Here is a 24,334-nt window from a genome sequence, read left to right as displayed (position 1 = left end):
CACCACCGCGCTCAGAGGCTCGGGGGTCGGCTTTGATACCACCTGTAACGTCCCGCTCGAGCGATAGGAAGATCCGAAACAACTTACCCTAATGGGCCTACGCGAACTTTCCAGGGGGGTCACCCATCCCTGGATTACCCCAGGTTAAGCACGCTTAACTTGGGAGTTCTTTGCCAACATTCAGCCCAAAAGGTATTCAGCTGGTGTTGTTTCCTTCCTTACACTATCCTCGATATATACTAACTTTTCTGGGCTCTCGGGGTATTACAGGAGGGCCTAAAGATTTTTTCAGGGTAAGGCACCTTGATAGGTATCTTCCGGGTAGGTTTGAAGACTCTTCAGAGCCATCGATTGAATTAGGTTTAGAAGACTTGGGGGGAATCTTCGAGCTATGCAATGCTAAGGCTCGATCGCCTCGAAGACTCTCTCTCTGGAGTTTCTGAGGGACTATTGTTCGGGAGACTTTTCAGAATTATCTGGATCTTATGCGAAATACTTTTCGAAACTTGGAATTCTTGGAATTTTTAAAATTTCTTAAGACATCTCACAACATATTATATTTGTTTTAAACCCTAAATAAATTTGTATAAGGGATGAATTTAAAATTCTGAAAATTCAGGTTAATTTTAATTTTTTAAAACTTAAATTTTAATGAGTAAGATGATAAAATTAAGTATATAAAAATTTTATTTTATATATTTATTTTATGAAAAACTCCATTATTAAACAAGAAAGAGAAATAAAATAGCTCCGAAGGCATAGGTCAAGCGATTGAACAAATGATATGTCGATGTCAATCTGGTGGATCGCGAGTTCAATTCTCATCTTGTATAGTGAAGCGAAGTTTCATACTTGTGATTTACCTCCTTTGCCGTAATCGAATGTATGAGTATCGGGAGCCTCCCAAGAAGGGGAAAGAAAATAAATTGAATAAATAAAATAGAATATTGTTTATTTAAAGATTATGCTAATTGTGAGTGATAGAAACCTATATCAATATAAAAATAGTAAATAAAAACAAAATATAAATATATTATCCTCATTTGACGTTGGGCTAGCCCAGAAAAGGCAACCAAAGTGAGCATTGGGTTCAGTTGGGCCACCTCAATTCTGGAAACTCATTAGGGCTTAGCCCATGAAGGAAAGGATATATATATATATATATATCAATAAAGACAAAAAAGAAAAAAAGAAACAAAATCCACACTCCGTCTATCGCCCAAGTCCTTTTCTGGACCTCTCTCTCTCTCTCCCTCGCGTGTTTTCCAGCCAGCAACGGCGAAGGCTACCGCCACCACAACCGGACTTCCTTCGCCCCGCCATCGCAACCCCCATCGCCACCGCGCTCCTCCGCCGTGAGCTTCCGCTCTGGGCGACGGTCCCTCTGTCACGCGTCGCCGTGCAGAACCATCGGCCACTGCCTCTTGCATCTCCCAGTCGCCGGGCGATTGAAGCCCTTCTTGGGTACGCCCTGATTTAATTTAATTTTATTGAGTTTAATTAGCTAATCATTCTGTATATCGAAATGCAAATTAAATTTCTCAATATAGGTGTGTTTTGTGCGCGCCAATTTTGTTCTCGACACGCGAATGCGACTTGAAGCTAGCATGAAATTAATGGGTTTGGGTTTGAGTTAAGCAGGTAGACACAAATCTGACACTGACACAATCATTGGGGGCGGGTTGACCTGTGAAACGCAAAATTAACACGATTATGAAATGGGTTAATCGTGTTAATTGTGTCACCCGTATGCATTTAACTCGTTTAACCCGTGTAACCCATTTTACCAACCTATCTAACCCACAATAAATAAATATAAAATAATTAAAATTATATAAAAATAAGATATAACTTTGATGTTGTTTTATATTACATTTGATTCTTAATTTGTTGAATGTTTTTTTATGTTAAATTGTGTAATGTTATTTTTTTATACTAGAACGTTTATTTTTTTTATAAATTAGTTTATACAGGTTAATGTGTCATATCGTGTTGTCGTGTTATTAACCTTGTTATGAGATTTTGTTAAATGGGTCATCTTGTGGTTCGAGTGTAATATATGGGTTGTGTTCATATTTAAGTTTGTGAGACGTTTAATAATTGTGTTGCGTTCTTGTTAACCTGTTTTCTGTTATACTCACAGTTTTGGGTGTAATATATGGGTTGTTGCTATGTCATTTGTATTAGATTTGGAGTTATGTATGAATAAATTTTCTGTATGCCTGCATTTGTATGTTTCCTTTGCGTTTTAAAGTTAGAATGAGTATACTTCTAGAAGGTTTGTTTCTAGAAGGGTAGCTGACCGATTTAATTAGCTAGTCAGTTCCGGTCAGTCGGTTAGGCAGTTGTAAACTCACGTCCCTATGGTCTATAAATAGGGATCGTGGGGATAGGCAGTGTGGTGCTTCATTCTGAGAGTATTTTCCTGTTTCTATCTTGTGGGTTGGGGTCGATTGAGAGGTTGAGAGAGTAAGGCTGGGCATAAGTCTTGTAATCTCTAGAATCTTGTTAGCTTTCAGTGTATATGGGCTGGGTAGGATTCGGGTAATCTTTCTAATCTTCCTACTGATTGTTTCAAGATAGTGGATTGGAATGAGGCGCTTCAGTCTGGACATAGGCCTCATTTTGAGATCGAACTAGGATAAATTTTGTTGTTCTTTACTGCTGTTCATTGTCTTGTTTGTTTCTCCTATATCGTTTGTGTTCTCAGGTGTGGGGAGTGATTTCAGTGTGCTATTGAATTGAGAGAATCATTGGGATTGCTGTGTTTCTACTCTACAGTTGTGTTCATATTTAAGTTTATGAGACGTTTAATAATTGTGTTGTGTTCTTGTTAACCTGTTTTCTGTTATACTCACAGCTGGATACGACAAGACACTAAAATGACACGTGAACACGAATTGCCACCCCTTTGTGTGTGTGTGTCAGATCTGTGGGGAGATAGTGGTCTGCCTTGGCTTGGCTTTTGCATACTTTTACAGAAGAAACCTTGCTTCCTCTAGTTGCTTTTGCTTGTTTCTTGTGTTTATTTTCTGCTTTGTCTTGCCTTCTAACTGTTTCATGGGATTCCTGTTGGTGCAAATTAGATCTGCTACATTCCGACAGTTTTTGTTTTTGTTTTTTCAAAGAGTACCAATTGGCATCCTTTAGGATCTCATATCTCTAATTACTAAGTGGAAGACTTTGAAACAGAATTCAGAGATCTAAAAACCCTTGAAAATGTGACTGTTCAAAATTTATTGAAAGCCAGTCGCCTTCAGTCTGGGAGACCTGAGTACCTCCCAGTCACATTCTTCTGTAAAAAATGTGACTGTTCAAAATAATTAGCTGCACATGCATGTCCCAATTTGATGCAGTGAGACTTGAGTTCTAAATATAATTTCTTGGTCTGCCTTTGTTTTTCTTTGAAAATGGAACAACTTAAAAGTTGACTGCAGTTTTCTTTTTTTTTAGACGGCGTGATGCACCAAGAATATAGTGTGATGTATATGGAAGTTCTATAGTTTCACACTTTCTTTGTCATTTTGCTGTAGTATTATAATCAATCAAATGCAGGATTTTGATATTAATTTTTTATGTGATTTTCCTTTACAATTTACGTTTTTGATTTGCATACAAATGATGGGGTTACAATGAGTACCTTGAGGCATACTTACAGAAATTTCTTTAGGTGTATTGATTGAAACCACAATCCCCTTTGCAATTTGGTTCCCATACCAGTTTTTTACTTCCTGCTCTCATTATGTCTGAATTAGTTATAGAAAGGATGTGAGTTTAGCTTTACAACGTCCTCTTGGTCTGGAGTTTAAAATGGTTTTATCATCATAATTTGATTTGCAGTGTTACCTGAAGGGTGAATCCTTGGATTGTTTGAGCTTTATGTTTGGTTTCTGAGGTGACTGAGCTTTTTGATGTGATGAGTTGCATTCAAGTCACTTCATGCCAGCTGGCCCTCAATTCTAGAAATTCATATCATTTGAGCAGTCCACCTGGCGTGTTATGTATTACTCCAACTAACACCAAACAATTCTCTAAGACCTCTCGAAAGCTGACCTCTAGCACATCAACATACCAGAAACATACATTTATTTGTTTGTTTGGTGATAAAGGGAAGTCAGAGAACAGCAATGAGGTAAGGGCCTTCTTGATGCTCAGTAGTTTTTTGCCTTTGTATTAATTGAATTTTAAGCATGATCTGATAAAGTATGCACAAACTTATCTCCTTCCACTCACAAATCACAATGAAGAGTAGGGGAAATGCTTCCCTTTACATGGTTTGGTTTGGCCAGAAACTGTATAAAAGAAGAGATGGACTGATTTGGACAAGGTATTGTGTCCCAACAGAAAACCACCTTCTAAAAAGTTGATTGGGAGTTAAGTATAATAGTTCAGTACAAAGTGCAAATAATACACTTTCCTGTGGAAATAATACACTTTCCTGTGATCATGATCATAGTCATCATCATCATCATCATTGTTGTGGTTATGGTTATTGGTTAATGGTTATCATTATGGTCAATAAATTAAGGCAAAGACATGTCTTCAAATTGAAAGATTTCAGAAAATACCTTTAATCCAAAGAAGAATGATTATGAATCAACTGTGCTTCTCTTTATTCAATATTCCATCAACAACTACAACATATCTGTTAAAATTGGGAGCATTGGCAGTCCAAGAAAACACCCTATGGACCAACTGTATGCTCACTCTTGAACACTCTCACAGCCCTCTCGATTTGGACACAAACATCACAACAGAAATTAAATGAAATCAAATAGAACAGAATGAAACAAACAAGAAACGCAAACCATAAACATGAGACAATAGATTTATCTTGGTTCAAACCAATTGAATTGGCTCTAAAACCTCCTGAGAGCAGCCTCCTTTGATTATCAGAATGATTAGTACAACCCTCACGATTACAAGCCTTCAAGATTACAAAGACTATTCTAACACACAACCTTTTCTCTCTTTTCTTTCTTGTGAGAATGAATGCCTCCTAATCCCAGACCTCTGTCCTCTTTATAGAAGAATAGGGCGATAACTTCTAGGACTTTTATAATCGGTATAGACATTACTGGTTTTGACCCCCCACTTTAATTATAAATACAAGTAGGGACCCACCTATCTATACCCTCTAATTTTGATGCATTCTTACTGCCTATATTTTGGATTTCTCGAGACAACCTTCTAACAAATCTCCACCATTGTCTTGAGTAAGATCCATTCCATTCTTCATCCATCAAAGCCTTGATCTGCTCTCCTTAGCGGTTTCAGCATGATATATACCTGATCATCAAAACAACAACAAACATTAAGGATATCGAATCAATGCTATAACTGATATAGTGAAACACCTTTGGATAATTTCCATCTGCATTTAACTAAACCTGCAACTCTCATTAGAATTATCTTCCTTCTCAAGGGGTTTTCCTAATGAATATATTCCTAACATCAATATGATTGATATACTCCATGGTGGGACTAAATTCTAAACCAAGTTGACTACCCATTTGGCTGTTTCAACTCCTCCTACCTAGATTTTTCTTTAGGGTTCCTGCTGCATACAAAATGCACTCTATGTACCCTAAATTCATAACTATTCATCTAGGCACACTCCACCATAAACTAAATCAATACATGATGTTATTCCTTAATCCCAAAGGTTCCAAACTTTTACACAGCATCACATCAATAGTGCACCATACCCGGATTGGCCTTAACATTGCTAGACTTACTCCTACCTTCTCAAAACCGGTCTTTAGGCTTTACCACTGTCCTTCCTCTAATGTTTACTTCAAACAAACAAGATTGCTGGAATTTTCTTTTAATTCTCCTCTATCTACCTACCAGTCTACCAAGATATGCTTAAGATTAGGGTAACCTAGGCTGCCTTAAGCTGTCCAAACCCTATTCCAATCTCTATGCCTTAGTATTTCCCAGCTTATCCTTCCTCCCACACTCTCAAACACTGATCTAAACACTCAGCTACACCTTGAGAGTTCTATTTGGAGAAAATACCGATGAAGTTGCCTCTCAATATACTAGGCATACCATTAGAATACTCACAGCTTCCACATGCACTTAATTTTAACCCTTTTGGACTCTTCCAATCTTATATCTTACCTAAGGAATTACTATCATACCTAGAAAGACCTAAGCAACCAATCTTTGCTTACCTTTCCCTCTAGCCTCTTATCCCTTGGCTACATTATAAGATCATTTTTCCCTTAGTTTCCACATGGATAATTAGCTGTTCGTGATACTTATTTGATCCAAAGTTAAGCCTTTATGGGTTGTCATACCTGATAGCCATTTGCCTAGCCTTTCTCCCTAGGCTTTCCCATCTCCAGCATTTCCTTAACTTACAAATAGGGGTGCAAATGAGCCGAGCCGTTCGGGCTCGGGTCGGTGTTCAACTTGATAAAAGCTCGTTTGAGTTCGTTCGTTAAGATAAACGAGACAAGCTTGAGCCTAACTTTGAAGCTTGATTTGTAAACGAGCTGAGTTTGAGCTTAGTAAAGTTTGGCTCATTAGCTTGAATAGAGGCTCATGAGCTAGATCGATTATAGGCTCGTGAGTTGTCTCGAATAGAGGTTCGCGAGTTAACTCGCTTATAGGATCGTGAGCACCTTGTTAGTTGATATTGATAAAAATTATTAATTTTTATGTTTTTATATATAGGATAACATTACTTAAATTCTTCTGCCACATGAAACAAAACAAGGTATGTGATTCTTGGAAGCTTTTGATATGTTGGTATTTTGTAGGTTGATATATAATTATGATTACTGATTAATATTACAATTTGAAATTGTTGGTTGATATTTGGAGTAGCTAATTTGAAGTTGAATTGAAAATATATTTGTTGTGCTGTAATTTTGATTATGTTCGTATTTTAAAAATAACTAAACGAGTAATTTGATTATTTTTTTGTACGGTAAATGATATTATGCTTATTATAATTTGTGAAATTATTATTATTTAATTATTATGTCGATGTTATATTTGTTGATTATTAGGTTGGGTTCATTTAAATATATTTGTTGATTATCAGGTTGGGTTCATTTAGGTTTATTTGTTGATTATCAGATTGATATTTATTTTTATTGTAGATCAATTTATTAGTTTTTTTTAAATAAAATTTTGATATATTTCAGCCCGAGCCCGAGCTTAGGTTGGGGCTCGCTTGAGCTCGGCTCGTCAATCAAATTAATGAGCCAAGCCTGAGCTGAGCTTGAGCTCAGGCTATGCTAATCGAGCTCAAGCTTGAGCCAAGCTTTCAGGCTCGACTCAAACTTGAGCTCGAGTTTGAGCCTGTGATAAAATTTGTCGAGTTGAGCCGAGCTAAGCAAAGCTCGGCTCGGCTCATTTGCAACCCTACTTACAAATAGACACTTACACAACACTCCACCCATTTAACCTAAGGGATCTTCCACCTAAGTCCAAGATTCTCCCCAAATTTACATGGCTCCATGCCATTCATTTGGACAAGAGTGCATCACCTCTTCTTATACAAGAGGTTCCATTTTTCAGCCTATTCCTTAGCACTCAAAACCAGTGCATAAGTATCTTAAACCCAACTCTTTCCATATCTCACTAGTACTTTCTTGTGGTTCTATCTATTCCTCATCCTAGGCAACACTCTAAACCTTCTATTCCCTTGCTTATTATTAGCTTGATGATTCTATTTCCCTTTCCTTGCTTAGTCTGGACTTTGATCAACATGGGCTACACCATACAAGATAACACTTGCACATGGCCTTTTCCCCTCACTGTTCACTAGGACCCTCACTGCAAGAGCCAAAACTATCTTAAACACTAGCTTCCTCCCTCTCACAATCCAGCCCAAGCTTACATAATGAATATGGCCAAATTTTTTTTTCCAGATTTCCCTATTGCTATACCCTGGTTCATAAGTTAGTTTAGGACATTCCCAAAGGACTATACTTGCTGTTCTTCTTTACACAGCATTCCAGATTCCATCCCTTGACCTTAGAAGCAACTAATTTCATGTCCTATTGGTTGAGTTTTCCTACATGGGTAAGAACCCTACCTTTAGAAGTCCTAGGCATACCTATTTCACAACTCTAAACCACCTAACCTTTCACACCAGAAGCAATTTCCAGCAAGTTTATTTTTAATTCCAGCAAGCTTCTATATGCTTGGGAATTCCTTAGGGACACACCATGTCCACTAGGTTCACTTCACCTAGCTCCACCATGAGACAAGGCCTAGATGGGTTCCCCCTAGATCCTAGAAACTGATCTCTAATGGGATTTTGACATATAAAAGGTCTGATTTAGAGATTTCTACTTTGGTGATTACCAAACTACATGGTTCTTATTCCCTTATACCTGTAAACTTTTCCCTCCCCTAATATCCCTAGCTTTAGATACATTTTCTTAGTCCTTGCTCAACATGTGAGCTATCCTTAACAAATGACACTGCCTAACTTATCCTAGGCTATCCTTAGTGGCTGCAACTTATCCACATAAAAATGCAAGCATGCACCACATAATCCTCCATTCTTGAGGGTTGCTTCCATCTCTTTAAGAGATTCTTGTGCAACTTCTTAGGACTCCAATTCTCCTCCATAGGAGAATACCTTTTTCTATCTAATCCTCCTAAGGACATTAGGCTTCATTTTATAGCTTCGTAAGAAATTTTGGAATAGCTCCACCATGCTTCCTAATTTCTTCCATCTCCAATTCCCTTGACCTTAGTTGTTGCCTAGACAAACCATTTCCCCTTCCACCATGTCTCTATGGGTAAATACCCATTTCTTATGAGAAGTACACCCTAAACCTAGGACCTATGCTACTTTTTTTGCATACCTAGGAAAACTATAGGACATCCGCACTCTCATATCCAAAACCACACATGGTGTTTGAGCATTCGAGGCTGGTTCTTTCTTGAGATTCTTTATTTTTGTTTGGGAAATTTCTCTTGATGTGGCCCTCCTCATGACAATGAAAATATTTTATTTTTCTCCTGCCATTCCTAGATTTTGACCTAGCTCTTCCCTTTTGCTTAGGATCATTCCTATCCGGTCTAGACCCAACCGAGAGAGCATCACTGACTGAGTGATTATCCTCTACCTTTAATTGCAATTCTTTAGAATTCAAAGCTCCTACTACATCATCTAAAGACAGTTTATCCCTACCATGTTTTAAGATGTCAACAAAAGTCTCATATGATTTTGGCAATGAGTGCAATAAGACCAATGCCTTATCCTCTTCATTATACTTAATGTCTATGTTCTCAAGATCTAAACACAACTTATTAAAGCTGTCAATGTGATCTTGTAGCTTTTGATTCTCAACCATCTTGAATGAAAAGAACTTTGTCTTTAAGTATAACCTAGTAGAAAGAGTCTTGGTCATGTAAAGGGTTTCTAGCCTATTCCAAAGGTCTTGCGTGGTTGTCATCTTTGACACCTCCCGCAAGACTTTGTCTCCTAGGCTTAGAATAAGGGTGTTAAAGGCTTTCTTGTTGATTTCCTTTCTCCTATCTTAGATTTATTTTTTCTGTTCTTCAGGGAGAGAATCGGGTATCTTCTTTTCTACCTCTAGGTCTTCATCTAGACCTAGGTTTCCCAATAAGACCCTCATCTTCATCTTCCATAGGCCAAAATCATTTTGGCGATCGAATTTCTCAACATCATACCTTGCGGCAGAGGCAGAAGAAGCCATTCCTATGGGTATGTGTTCAATTCTAATGTTTCTTGAAGGTTCTTGATGAGATACTTGGCTCTGATACCAATCTGTTAAAATTGGGAGCACTGGTAGTCCCAGAAAACACCCTATAAACCAATGATATGCTCGCTCTTGAACACTCTCATAGCCCTCTCGATTTGGACACAAATATCACAACAGAAATTAAATGAAATCAAATAGAACAAAATGAAACAAACAAGAAGCGCAAACCATAAACATGAGACAACAGATTTTGAAACAAGTCTTAGAAAAATTGGGATTGCTTGCTTGATTTGATATTGAGATGGCTTCGAAAATATATACAAGTTACAACTTAATCTCTTTCCTATAAAGTAGGAAAGGATTTTAGTAATCTATTCCTAAAAACTAGGAACAACTATCTCCTAAAGTTTAGGGGATAAAAACAGATATAAAATACAAATTTACAATAATTAAAACATAATTTAAATAACTTAAGATAATCTGATTTAATCTTCTTTGCACAGCTTTCACACTCCTCTTTAATTTAGATTTCTCCTTCCACTTGGAGCCTTATTTCCATCCAACAGATTTATCCTGGTTCGAGCCAATTGAATTGGCTCTACAATATCAAGCCTGAATCACTTTTAATCTCATCATGTAGGGTTGTCTACAATACATGAATTCTATCTTGCTAATCATTTCTATTTATGGTTTTATCTTTTATAAGACCCTTATCACTTATATGTAATGGCTCTCACCAAGTTTTTCATGCTTTTCCTCTACATCTTTTACCCTCATTAATCTTTCTCCCATGACTTCATGTACACCTCTATACCCATACCAATGATCGTTTAACCCACCTCGTATAATTATCTTCTTTTCTTGGGAGAGATATTTTGTTTGTTAACTGGTGCCTATGGGCATGGAACATCTGCTAGTGGGTTGGAGGCACATATACAAAAGCTTGAGTTTCCTAATAGGGTGTATCTATTGATGTTTCTTCTTGACTAAATGAGAGTACAATCTGCAACTTCTTGTCACGTCCCTAGGGTTGGGCTAGGGTTTAGAAAGGGAATTGAGAAGATTAAAGAGAGTGAGAGAGTATAATTTGGAGGGAGAGTTCAGATGAAAGGGAGGGAGACAGCAAGAGAGAAGAAGAATGCTCGAGAGAAAGTGAGAGATAATAGAAAATATTCACTTCATTTCTCAACATGAATTCCCCTCCTCTAGTTGTGGCTTATTTATAGCCTTACAACCCATGCATCCATTTGCAGTACAACCATATGGCCTCACAGCCCGTGCACTCATGTGCTGTACAACTGGAAATCATAATTGCCTAAAGCTAAGGACAAATACCTATAACAGAAAGGAAAGGAAAATTACAATTACTGCCCTTGGAATGTGACAAATTCCCTTTCAAAAAGTTTCTTGTCCCTGAGAAACTTATTACCATTGAGCCGTCGTTTCTTCTTCCAATTCCGATCCTCACTATTTGTTTTATCTTTCTTTCTTTCTTTCTTTCTCCTTCTAGGCATATTTCTCTTTGCTTTTATGTTTCTTCTCTTTTGTTTTTCCTGCACTCGTAAAATGTAGTTCCTCACAGATTTCCATGCAAAGGCTCTCTTTTCCCATTGATCCGTAAGTCCCAGTCATTTCTTGGACCTTCATACAAAAATTATGTTAGTGAGTTGTAGCAACAAGTAGTCTGGCAGCAACCTTTTCTTTCAACATCTTCCCAACTGTATGGCAGTCCCTCTGTTTAGCCTTAATGATCTTCTCCCACAGCTCGATGACTAGTTCCATGTGCTCTTCCAGTAAGCCAACACCTCCTCCAAAACAAACTAGTACACTAATGCTTCCATCATATCTAAATGGTTTAATATTTCGCAGAAGAATGCTGAATTATTATCTCAAGGGCAAGGTTAACCCCAACAATACCAGGATGAATTGATTTGTAATCACTAGTCCACATTTGATGAAGTAGGTGTCATAACGACCACCAATATCAAGCATTGTCCCTTCCACACACGATGCAAGATTATTCTCCTTCCTTGAATATATCTGAAAAAACAAATGATTGTGATATCCCTCAGTTAGTGGCATAAAGGTGTCAACAAACACATGTTTCTCAATTTTCCACACTTCTAAATAGCTAAAGAGCTCTGACAATTCATATTCCATCCGAGGAGGAAAAGCATGTTGGAGTTGTTTAGTGGCAGGTGGAAATTCAACAATCCATGCTGGAGGAAGTTCACCCTTCTGTTTAAGATTAGAAAAAACAATATGCCTCTCCATAGCTGTTCCAAATGGGTGCCATAGCACAAAGAAGACATCCCTTAAGCTGTACATGTCAGCCTTTTCATCAATCTTTGGCCACCCTTCCTCAATTTTTGGTGCAGTGTAAAAATATGTACCAACTTGGCCAGTATGATCTAAATTAACTCAAAACAATTTTTGCAAGATTTGGATCTTGGTCCAACTCATCTTCGGCCTGATTTTTAGCTGGCATCACAAATGAGTCAATGTGTTGTTCCCATGCTACTTCATGATTTATTAGCTGTCCTTCGGATTTCTTAGCAACTGTAACTGGATTCATTCCAACAGATTTCTCCTCCGGTGGAGCCTTAATAATTCCTCCTGTAGCTGCCATTCCTCCTTTGTCATCCTGAATTGTGTGCTCCAATTTAGGTCTTTCCTCACTTCTTACAGCAGCCATTCCTAATCTTAGGGCCTCAACAGCCTTAGGAATACCTCCAATCTACTGATTGCTTTTAGTATAACTGTTAGGTTGCAACCCATGCTTTCTTAAAATGGCTTCCAGTGCCCACTTCTTGCAGCCTCGCCTTCTTAGCCGCTTGTTCTACTGACATCATTTTCACAGTAGGCCTCAACACATCATGAAGCCATTAATGAATTTCGACACAAAGTAAGACTCCTTCAAGGTCGGGTGGGAATTGAGCATCTGTGCTTTCAATTTCTCAAATCTGACCTTATAATTCATTACAAATCCTTCTTGTTTTGGGCTATTGAATTCTTCATTGCCACTCATCTCCAATCTGATTTAAGGAAACAAAATATTCCTTAAGAAAAGCATTTAGTTAGAATACTAACCTAAAAATTTATGTGAAAATAGAATCAAAAAATTGTCAACTTTATACTGAGGTCCTTGATTCCTTTTCTTCTTACAACACATTCTTCCTTAACTGTCTTCCCAAATGACTGTACTTTCAAGAAGTCTTTCAGCCATCTTCGTAGTTCAATTCCTTGAAAATTCACCACTGTAACAACCTCTTGATCAATTTCTAAGGACCTTATCGAAAACTTATTCCGGTACTAAATTTTTTCACTGAAACCTAATTCAGCAAATCCAAACCTCTACCACTGTTGCTTCCAATTTAGCAAACCTAATCCGCTTTAGAAATTGCCACTGACAGTCGCCTAGATTTGAATTAGCCTTTAAATTCTAATCAGAATTATGGCTAGGCTATCGAACTGATTCAACCTCCTGAATCGCCTGTCACTCAACCTGCCTTCAATTTTCGATTGAAATGAACTACTAGGCGATTTATCTATTTTTGCCTTCAATGCGGGTCCTTGAACAATTCGAGTAGGAGAAGTCAAAGGCCACATAATTGCTCTATTGCAGTCCCCTGAGGAATCGACTTGGATAGCGACTATGAGGAACTTTGATCGCTCAGATTCACTCCTCAATAATGTCACGCTCTCCGTCGCAAGGTCGGGAACCACCTCGCTTTGGTTCGCTGCCGAGTTTGTTGGATACGAATCACGTCCGGTATTGCCTCTTGGATGAATGTCGATCGCTCTTGTTCACTGCTCGCTGTCGACTTGAGCTAGATCAGGGGCTCGGGATCGCTTGGCCTCGCTTTGCGCCTCCGTCTAGTCGGAATAGAGAGAATCACCTCAAGCTTTACTTCCTGAATCGCCTAACTTCTTGTTAAACTCTCCTACTTGAGTCGCCTAAGTCCACTGCAGTCGGCAATGATCGGCCATCATGAATTCACCTTCTCAGTTGCTACTTCCTAAAAATCGGTCGGATGTTGCTTCACTAGGATTGCTATGATATCAGTTGAGAATCAATTGGAATCACAACCAGATCTTAAAATTGATTGCCTCCATTAAAATGGTCTGTAATTAGCTTCTGAGGATGGCCTGGCTCTGATATCCAATGTCACGTCCTAGGGTTGGGCTAGGGTTTAGAAAGGGAATTGAGAAGATTAAGAGAGCAAGAGAGCAGAATTTGGATGGAGAGTTCAGATGAAAGGTAGGGAGACAGCAAGAAAGAAGGAGAATGCTCAAGAGAAAGGGAGAGAAAGATATCAGAGAGTGAGAGATAACTGAAAATATTAACTTCATTTCTCAACATGAATTCCCCTCCTCCAGCTGTGGCTTATTTATAGCCTCACAACCCATGTAGCCATGTGCAATACAATCATATGGCCTCACAGGCCATGCACCTATGTGCAGTACAATTGGAAATCATAACTGCCTATAGTTAAGGACAAATATCTATAACAAAAAGGAAAAGAAAATTACAATTACTGCCCTTGGAATGTGACACTTGTCTCTAGGTGTTAACCATCAAAAGTGTGCCTCTTTGTTCCTGTAACGTTTTGACCATAATGGTTATATGAGCCAAATGACCTCCCTTTTCATCTTTGCTTGAGAATGCCTAAAGGAATTGAATGGCTATGAACTTTTGAAAATTCTCTCCTGTTTATGGTTTCCTTTTGGGTAAATTGACCATACAACCTTTGAACTTTGCTTATTTGGCTCAAGTAGCTTGTGAATTTTAAAATTTGCCCAATCAGTTCTTAAACTTTCCAAATTAGCTACAACACTTCCTTCTTTCTAATGACATTAAGTAAATTGACCATACACTCACTAAACTTTTGGTATTTGGCCTGGACACCCCCTGCACTTTTATTTTTCGCCAAATGAATCTTGGCCATTATGGGAAAATTCAAGGATTGATTTGGAGAAAAATAAAAGTTCAAGGGTGTCCACTGTCCAGGCCAATGACTCAAAGGTCAGGGGGTATACGATCAGTTTACTTAATGTCGTTAGTGATGGAGGGGGTGTCGTAGCCAATTTTGAAAAGTTTAGGAACTAATTGGGCAAATTTTAAAGTTTGGAGGTTGTTGGGGTCAAATAGCCAAAGTTCAGAGAGTGCACAGTTGATTTACTCTTTCTGTTTTTATCCATCAAAGAAAAAGGATCTTACTGTAAATGCAATTTTGAAATCAACTATTTATATCTAAATTTAACCTTGGTAAGAACTCCCAACTCCAAACATGAAAACGTTACACAGGTAGCAGCGGTAATTGGGGGTGTAATTTATTAATTCTGTTTTACCAGCAAATTTTTTATGTTGAGAGCAAAACAAAAAATGTCCTTGGACACAAAACTAAGCATGAATACACGGTATTTAAAGAGCTTGCACACTTTTCTCCTATGGAAATTTCATCCTTGTTAACTTGAAATTGGTGCATCAGGCTTCACCTTGGAAATCTCTGGAGAAAGCTATGGGAAGTTTGAAGAAGCAGTCAATAGAGGATGTACTAAAGCAGCAAATGGTGAAGCAAGAATACTATGACGACGGCGGTAAAGGTGGCAGAAATGGCCCTGGCGGCGGCAGCGGCGGCAGTGATGGTTATGGTGAATCAGAGGATGAAGGCTTGGCTGGGAGCATTGATGAAGTACTGCAAGTGACCTTAGCAACCATTGGTTTTGTGTTCCTGGTAATTTCTGCAAGAACTCGTACCACCCTCTCCCTTTCTTCAAACCAAATAAATAAATAAGAGAACTGTGTGTGCATGCGAGTTTTGAAAATAAGAAAAAAAGAAAATCTTTCAAGGGCAGCATCCCCATTGTGGCCAATTCAAGTTACTCATGGTTTGCTTTTAATAGAAATATGGCTGAAAAAATTGTCCCTAGATACTAGATTAAACCCAAACTGATGTAAATATTTTTGTTGGAAATGATGGTTAACGTGTATTGCGGGTCAAATATTTTATGGTTCCTAGTCTGTTGCTTCTAGATATAGATGTGGAGTGGAAAGATTTGAAGAGCTAATGGGACTTCATCTGCTGCATTGAAAAACTTGATAATAGACCTTTGCAAAAACAGAAAAACTTGATTACAGACATTGACACACACGACACACCCATGAATGAGTTTTGGGGAATCACTGGGCATTATGCATCTGTATGCCCCTTCATGTCTTATTCAGTGACTGACTTTTTCTGCCCTGTTTTTTTCCAGTATATTTACATAATTGATGGTGAGGACATTACCCGGCTAGTTCAGGACTTCATTAAGTTTCTATTTAGTGGAAAGCAGAGTTTTCGTCTTAGGCGAGTGTCGTATGAATGGGGAAGATTCTTCCAGAGGCTGAATACGAAGGAGGAGGTGCAAGAAGACTGGTTGGAACGAGCAATTATCAATACACCGACTTGGTATGACAGCCCTGAAAAGTACAAGCGCATCCTCAGGTCCCGTTTGGCATCAAGGTCTGAGGTTTGATGCTTGTAAGTAATCTCTCTGTGTTCTGTTGGCTTGGTTTTCCTATTGCTTGTTCTTGTATCATCATCATCATCAGCAGCAGCAGCATCTGTCAAATTCTTTTCTCAATTGTTTTTGTCTTGCTGTTAAAGGCCTGGCCTTTCATGTGTTGTGTTCAATTCAAAAAGTGAGTACACCACACTTCAGACACGACGGAGAAATGCTTACATTTTGATTTGCTTACTAAATCCTTTTGTCTTAATAATGCTTGTGATTTGAGGGAGGGGTCACCAGTTCTAGGACCTATATGGAGTGAGTGTCAATAAGGGTAGAATGGGGTTTTCACTCATTTTGGACCTATTGAGCCTAAACTTTTGTGTTAATATAGGAATAGAATGAATTTTTCGGCCATTCTATTTAGATATTTGACCAAAATCTTCGGCCTAATTAACATTATAATTTTTTTTTATTATTATTCAAAATATAAAGTGGAAGAAGCCAACAAAGTCCTCGGCTATCTTTTTGCCTAGCGGAGAATAACTTCGATTTTACTGTACTGAAATGCAAATTGGGCTGTCTGGCAGCGAGAATATGGTTAAACGTTAACTTCAATTTTAAAACAAAATATGGCTTCGTTTATTTATTTCACATATATATAATATTATAAATAATTTAGGCTCTATTTATTACCTCGTTAGATAATTTATTTTGTTGAGTTATTTTTGCATTGTGTTATGAAACATTTAAAAAAAAAATATTGTATAGCAAAAACAAATGGAGTCTAGTTTAGAATATTTGTATAAAATTTGATTTTGTTATGCTTAATGATGAGCACAAGTCTAAAAGGAGACCATAGGCCCATTGAGTGACCGATGGATGAGAGATTTGGGTGAAGTATTAAGCGAGAGATTGTCGAGACTTGAGCGAGAGAGTAAGTGGCTGTGTGGCTGAGAGATAAAAAGATTTATTAATTGAGAGACTTGTTAGTAATTGTCGAATTATTATTCGTGTATTATATCTAAATTATTTTATATTTTTATTAAAAATATTATATTCACATGTTTTTGAAATATTCGATATAATTCAAGTATTTTAAATCTAAAAAGTATAAAACGTGTATTAATCAATTTTTTCAAAAACTTAGTGTAGAACAAAAAGTCTCTGTCTGATCAGAAAAGTTTTTTAATTATTGTAATGGCATTAATGGCTCATGATGACTCATTATTATTATGGCTAATAGTTCCGCTGCTAATAAGATTCCATCAATTTTTTACTTTTCACCCACCTCATCTTTTGTTTTTATTAAATATTAATAAATATTATTATTCAATTTCATCCCCATAGATATCTCTTTATCCTTTCCCTATCATCTATCTAATAAATTACTCATTTACCACATTTCTCTTCGAAGTGTTTGTTCTTCAGTTTTTAACTTCTCATCAGATTCAATAACTTCAACTCCTCTTTATCTCTCTGTATGTTGCTTCGTTTTATTCCTTGTTTTGTGGTTTTCTCAACATTTCTTGAAGTAATTTTTTTGTGCTAATTTTTCATCTTTATCTTCATTTTTATATGCATAAAAGATTATTTAGGGCATATTTTGTTACATTTTTTAAATTAATTTTTAATTTTAAAATCAAACAATGTAAGATTGATAGATTTGAAGAACTGGTATTTGCCATTTAGAATATGTGGATAGATCTTCACCATTTAGAATACGTGGATAGATTTTCATTCTTCACCATTCTATCATGGGAATTGAGAATACAAGTTATTTTCCTTTTTTGGGTCAATATTTTATTCACTTTATGTGCTTCTTCTATTCTTAGTATACAAGTCTCCTTGTGTTGCGAGAAACATATATGTATATAGCCTTTTGTGTGTTTTCGTTTTAATTTTTTTTTTTTGTTTGCAAAGAGGTATCTATGTCTTCCGTGTAGAGGTGTTTGTTATATTCTGGTAATATTTAGTTGTTGTCTATGTACAAAGAAGACAAGTACTCGAAAAATTTGAAGTGTAACAGTTATTACAAAGAAAAAGAAAATTCTATCATCATGTTCAACTTCAGAATTAAAATTAAGATCTATAGAGGACAAAAAATGAGACATGATTTAAGATTCAGAATAACCAATAACCATTATGATTTTTGCTTTCTTTACTTTCCATTTCACACAATTTCCAAATATAGCCTCAACTAACTTCAATTATTTGTCCAAATTAAGATTTTAGCCACTATGCATGCATTCTGTTTGTTAACTTCAATATAACTTTATTAATTTGTTTTGGAACTTGAATATGTTGTTGTTGTGCCATAAATTTTTTGAAAAACATCTACCTAGGGAGTTTTTAATTAATAAATTCAAGTGAGCGTATTCTTTATGAGTGATTCCAAGTGAGTGTATTTTTTTCAAAAAATAAATTATGATTAAATGGTAAAGAAATAATTAATAATACTTATAATGTAAATATTCATGATTTTTTGGATAAAATAATTTAAGGAAAAATGTAGCACTATTTCCTATAAATTGTACAGTAAATGAACAGTAAAGGGTTTTTTTGGGGGGCACGATTCCCAAAGTTCCTTTTGGTCTCCTCGCCGCAACATCCTCGCAACAAAACGGTGCCTTACGGCATCCCTCGTTGCGGTAACCTACTGCAACACTTCTTCTTCTCGCAGCCTCCTTACGGCGTAACGGGGGCTTGCGGCAAATCCTCGCGGCACAAATGGGGGGCTTGCGGCACATCCTCGCGGCACATCCTCACGGCAGCAGTCTGCTGGTGGCTTGGGACATTTCCTTGCGGGCTTGCGGCAGTCTGTTGGTAGCTTGCCACACTCCTTACAGCAACCCCTTCTTGCAGCATTTCTTGCAGCAGTCCTCCTTGCAGCATTCTTTTCTTTCGGCAGTTCGCTGGTAGCTTGCAGCACCTCTTGCGGCACCTCGATTCTCCTTGCAGCAATTCATCATCGTGGCACAGATTCTTCTAGCTTGCTTGCGGCGTTTCCTTGCGGTGGTCTGCTCCTCTCTCGGCACTCCCTCATCCTCTCGGCAAGACTCATTCCTTGGGTCTTGCGGCAGTCTGCTTCCAGCCATCCAGATGATGGCCACCTCCCCCCTACGCAAAGCTGCTGCCTTCTGAGTCCTTCACGTGCTGGATACTTCTAGCCTTCTTCTTGCAAACACAAATGGAATGTGTATAATAATTAATTAATGAATCATGTTATTTGTATATCATTTTTGTACATCTTAAGTTACATAAAGGGATATTATAATCAAAATACCTTTCGTCTCCATGCGCATGAGAGACTTTTTTGTCATTGATACATCTTTATATAGCCTAAGATGTATACAAAAGTGTGCCACTAACAATTTTTTATAATTAATTATATTATATGAGTATGATACATAATGCATATTATATTTACAAATCATTTCTTTAATTGTGGCAGCATGTGCCAACCACTTATATAATATGCATGTCCTCACATAGCATGCACGCACATAATACCCCAAGCCCAAAATGCCATGTAGGTCCCGCGCAATAGATTATTTCTTATGTGCTGCACGTCCCCAATTCCACCCACGGTTTGATCCATGCAATTTTCAATTGCATAATATTTGTGTACATAATATGATTAGTTAGATATACATAATATACATGTAATTAGCTAAGGAGGAGGTGACAATCAAATTATAAGGCTTTCTAAGGTGCATTCTAACTCCTCTCGAAGGAATTAATTCATGTCATGTACAATAAGAATTTAATCTCTTTTAGAAATATCACATTAAATTTAGAGTAATAGACAATGGCTAGCAGCATCCTTTGTCACCCTGAAATTTCACCCGGGTAGGTCATCAGGGGCCAAGAATTTGCTCCGGCAGCCCACCGTAAGGCCCATCTTCTTCCGGAGGACTTTCTCGGCCATTTAGTCCTTCGAGGGGGATTCCTCTTAAGCCCATCTAAATGCTCATGACATGCATGCTGGTCCCCGACATCTGGTAAAATACTACGGTTAGTCCATTCCTTATTACACTATGCCCTGAACACACGAGAGGTTACTCCCAGATGGATTAATTCAGTATCGAAATACCCTCGATGGCTTACTCTAGGCCTCAGCCAGCTAATCGGAAATCGGAGGTACCTGACGCACACTTCCACCAGCACATACCTGCCAGCTTTTCGCTTTGCTCTACTTCTGCACCAACATTCTTGTCTCACAAATTCTAATTGTTGTATTTTTGGCAACAACAGTTGTTTGTTTGTGGCATCTGAATTTTTTTATGTTATCTCGCATTAAAGTAGGTTAGTTGAATCTGTTATTTTTTTTTAATTATATAAGTTTTAATAAATTTGTTTCTACTTATACATGTTAATCTTTGTTAATTAATTGTTATGCATATTAGTAAATAAAATTAAACTATATGTAGGAAATGAGACAAAGAGACAAATTTTGGGAGTATGTTGATAATCTGGACCGACGATTCAAATATAAATTTTGTCAAAAAGAGTATCCTGATGGTATATCTAGAGTAAAATCACATTTATTTGGTCAAATAGGGCGTGATGTTATGTTTTGTCTAAGTGTGCCAGATGAGGTACAAGCTCTAGCTGTTATTGCTATTGGAGGTGATAGTAAAAAGGCAAAATTATCTACTGAAAATGTTGGAACTAGTCAAGAAATTTTGTCAAGTTTACAACAAACTTCAATACCTACCATATACAACAAAAAAGATAAGGATATGGTGGACATGAAAATAGCTTAGCATTTTTTTTGGAATAATATTCCTTTCAATGTTATTCAAACACCTGCTTTTATTGAGATGATTAAGGCTATTTCTGACTTTGGTATTGGATATTCGTTACCAAGTTATTTTACTCTAAGAACTAAATTAGTGATGAATAGAAAAACAATGGTTGAAGATTATGTAGCTAAAGTGAAGGAATTGTGGAGTTTATCAGGATGCACATTAATGTCTGATATTTGGACATACATGAAAGGTCGCTCATTTATCAATGTGATTGCTTATTCTTTGAAAGGGCCTGTCTTTTTAAAGTCTTTTGAAAGGTCAAGTTATAGAAAGAGTGGTTCTTTTCTTAGAGATCTACTTGTATTTGTCATTGAGGAGATTGAATCTAAGAATGTAGTTCAAATTATCACAGACAATGCTTCAAATTATGGACTTGTTGGTGATATGATAATGAGAAGTTATCCTCACATATACAAAACAAAGTGTGCAGCCCATGGAGTTCAATTCCTTTTCAAAGACTTATACTTCATCAATTACACATAAACATACCTCGAAAGGTCATCGATAAAGGCTATGAAGTAGCTATAACCATCACGATCCATCACAGAGAATGGTCCGCATACATTTATGTGGATTAATCCCAACAACTCACTAGCCCTACCACTTTGTCCAACAAAGGGCAACTTGGCCATTTTCCTGAGAAGACAAGGCTCACAAGTCAACTTGAGTTTAGAACCCACTGGATCAATAAATCTATGTTTAGCCAACCCACTAATCATTCTCTTATTAATATGGTCTAGTCTAAGGTGCCATAGTCGTTTAGGAGCAACACTGTCATCGCTAAAACACTTCCCGGTATTAGTGGCGGTAACATTTACATTTTTATCTCTCATACTCTCATGCAATTCAAGAATGTAAAGATCGTTTCGCTAAAATACCCATGACAACACATTCATTTCCAAAATGAATATAGCATATATTATTTGCAAAAAAAAAAAAAAAAATCATAATTATCTCTTACAAGTCTCAAAATGGACACTACATTCTGAATGGCATTAGGTACACATAAACAATCTTTTAATCTTAATACATGCCTAGATGGAAAAAGTATAGAAGAAGTCCCTACAACTAATTCAACTCTTGCTCCATTATCCACTCTAAGGATGACTTCTCGTTTCTAAAACTGCATACTTTCCTCTAGATCTTGCATGGAAACACATATGTGAGATGTTATACCAGAATCAAGAATCCAAAAAATAGGATGACAACCAATTGAATTGATTATTTCAATAACAAATAAAGAAGAGAGTTAAGGATGCTTGGTTGAGATAAGGATGCTTGGTTGAGATAGACTACAAGATGGAAGATAGTTAGAAGGCATGCATGGATTTCTCTTGTATGACCTCTTCAATGTTTAAGTCAGATGCTGCCATATGAGAGTAAAGATGTAGGTGCTCGGAGTAGATGAAGTTCGTAGGTGAACTATGCAGGGGTAGACGGATGAATTGAAAATGTGTGATTCATGGATGATGCGTGTAGAAGTGTGTGGGCGAACTGCATGAGTGAATTGTGCGGGTGACTAGTGTTAGAAGTTCAAGGGTCCAAAAAAGATCCAAAATATAAAGGGTTAAGGGGTATTTATACTCCTCGATTGTGATTGGGACTGTGGGACACATATGTAAGAGACATGCGATTCTTTTGGCCGCAAACACACAACTCTCTCGACCACACACGATGGTCCTGGTCTTGGGGTTAGGCATGCTTAGAGGAACCCCCCCTCCCTCCCTAAAGGAAGGGTCCCTGTAGGAAGGAGTGTTGGTGTTAATGCCCAAATGCTAGATTTACATTTCATCAAACATATGTAATTCATAGTAATGATGTAATCTTGTTCATTAATAAAATGTCACTTCTTCATTCATACTCTCTTCTTGTCATTATGAATGAGTCCATAGATTTCCTAGTAGAGATCTTATTCTTAAATGTTAAGAATATGTGACGAATATATTTATTTCAGGACTTTTTAAAGATATTCCCGATCCTTAGATTTATCAAAAGGGGAATATGATTTATCAATCATGGATTAACACATGGGTTACTACCATTGATTAACATGAGATGTTAATGATAACATATCACATGGCTGTGAGGATTAATGATCTATTATTGGTTCTTGATTGTGTATCTAGTTTTTTAACCAAAAGCAACAAAGTTGTCTTATGCATTGGTGTCGGGGATTTACCGTTAAACAAAACCATCCAGCGTGAGAGATGGGGATGCTCTCTGTTTGATATTTGTGCAGTGGTGTATAGAGGCAGATGCTTGTTGATGGGATCTATTGTTCTCCATCAAATGGGGGTGAACATCCTATGTGATCTCAGTTAGTTGTGGTTGAAAAATCCCTGGCCATGGTAAGCTCAATTGGAAAGGAGTTTTTGATGTCGGAAGGAGTTCCGAGATGCTATCTCAATCACATTGCACTGGATCTGGCATAATTATCGAGTCTTGTGAGTTTAATTAGTCCATAACTCTCACTTGGTCGGGATGTTGGTAAATGGAAGGATTATAGTGCACGGTAATTGAAGAGCCTTACTAGGTTTATCCGAAGTATAGACTTCTTGAGTTTTGGCTAGAGAATACTCAGGGTCTTTCAGGATGCTTTAGGAAGTTGGAGAGATCCTCTTAGTAGGTTAAAGTGTTCGACCAGTGTTAAGAGTTGACGTGTCCTGATTGCTACATTGTTGTGAACCTAGAAAGTCACATGCATACTAAGTAATGTATCGGATTAGTAAACCTTTGTTGTTATAGTGTTCCACATCATCAATTGTTAATGATACTGGTTGTTGTTAAGAGATAACTATATGGATCAACATGTTTGGGAGACCGTTAAGAGTTAATGGGGGCTTTGGTTCCATTAAGAGTTAATAGAAGGGCTATTAAGAGGTAATAGTAGGGCTTAAGTGCAATATAATAGAGATAACGAATTTAGGCACAAACAGATGACAAATGCTTAAGGTGGTCAACAATTTTCTTTGTGAGACAAAGAAAACAATCAAGTGATCTTTATGAATGGTTGACAGTTTTGAGAGCATAATTAATTTTGCATGCTTTGGAAATTTGTCTCTTTGTCGCATCAGGGCATTTAATGCGCTAATGCAGTGATAATGAGAGAGGGAAACAAAGAAAAAGCTTATGGGAGAAGCTAAATTGAGAGAAGCAAAGGGAAGAGTATACGAGAGAACTTGAGAAGCTCCAGCCTTTATCTTTTTCCTTGCTTCTTCTTCTTGCTCCAAGAAGTTTGCCATCTCTTTTCCCCTTGTTTATCCTCGATTGTGAGACAAACACAAGCAACTTGATAAGAACCACAACACCTTCGGTTCATCTTCA

At 37.3% G+C, this 24,334-nt stretch overlaps 1 protein-coding gene across 1 annotated transcript; it reads left to right on the top strand.

The window, feature by feature from the left end:
- Nucleotides 1-1,191: 1,191 nt before the first annotated feature.
- On the top strand, nucleotides 1,192-16,450 carry LOC127810563 (uncharacterized). Its single transcript, XM_052350103.1, has 4 exons — nucleotides 1,192-1,464; nucleotides 3,841-4,132; nucleotides 15,194-15,439; nucleotides 15,963-16,450. The coding sequence occupies exons 2-4, from the start codon at nucleotides 3,917-3,919 to the stop codon at nucleotides 16,221-16,223; spliced, it is 723 nt and encodes a 240-aa protein (XP_052206063.1). The 5' UTR covers nucleotides 1,192-1,464; nucleotides 3,841-3,916; the 3' UTR covers nucleotides 16,224-16,450.
- The last annotated feature ends 7,884 nt before the right edge of the window (nucleotides 16,451-24,334 follow it).

Source organism: Diospyros lotus, chromosome 9 (assembly GCF_014633365.1).
Source record: "Diospyros lotus cultivar Yz01 chromosome 9, ASM1463336v1, whole genome shotgun sequence".
Classification (NCBI taxonomy): domain Eukaryota; kingdom Viridiplantae; phylum Streptophyta; class Magnoliopsida; order Ericales; family Ebenaceae; genus Diospyros; species Diospyros lotus.
Note: the sequence above shows the minus strand (reverse complement) of the source record. Positions and strands in the feature narration are given on the sequence as shown.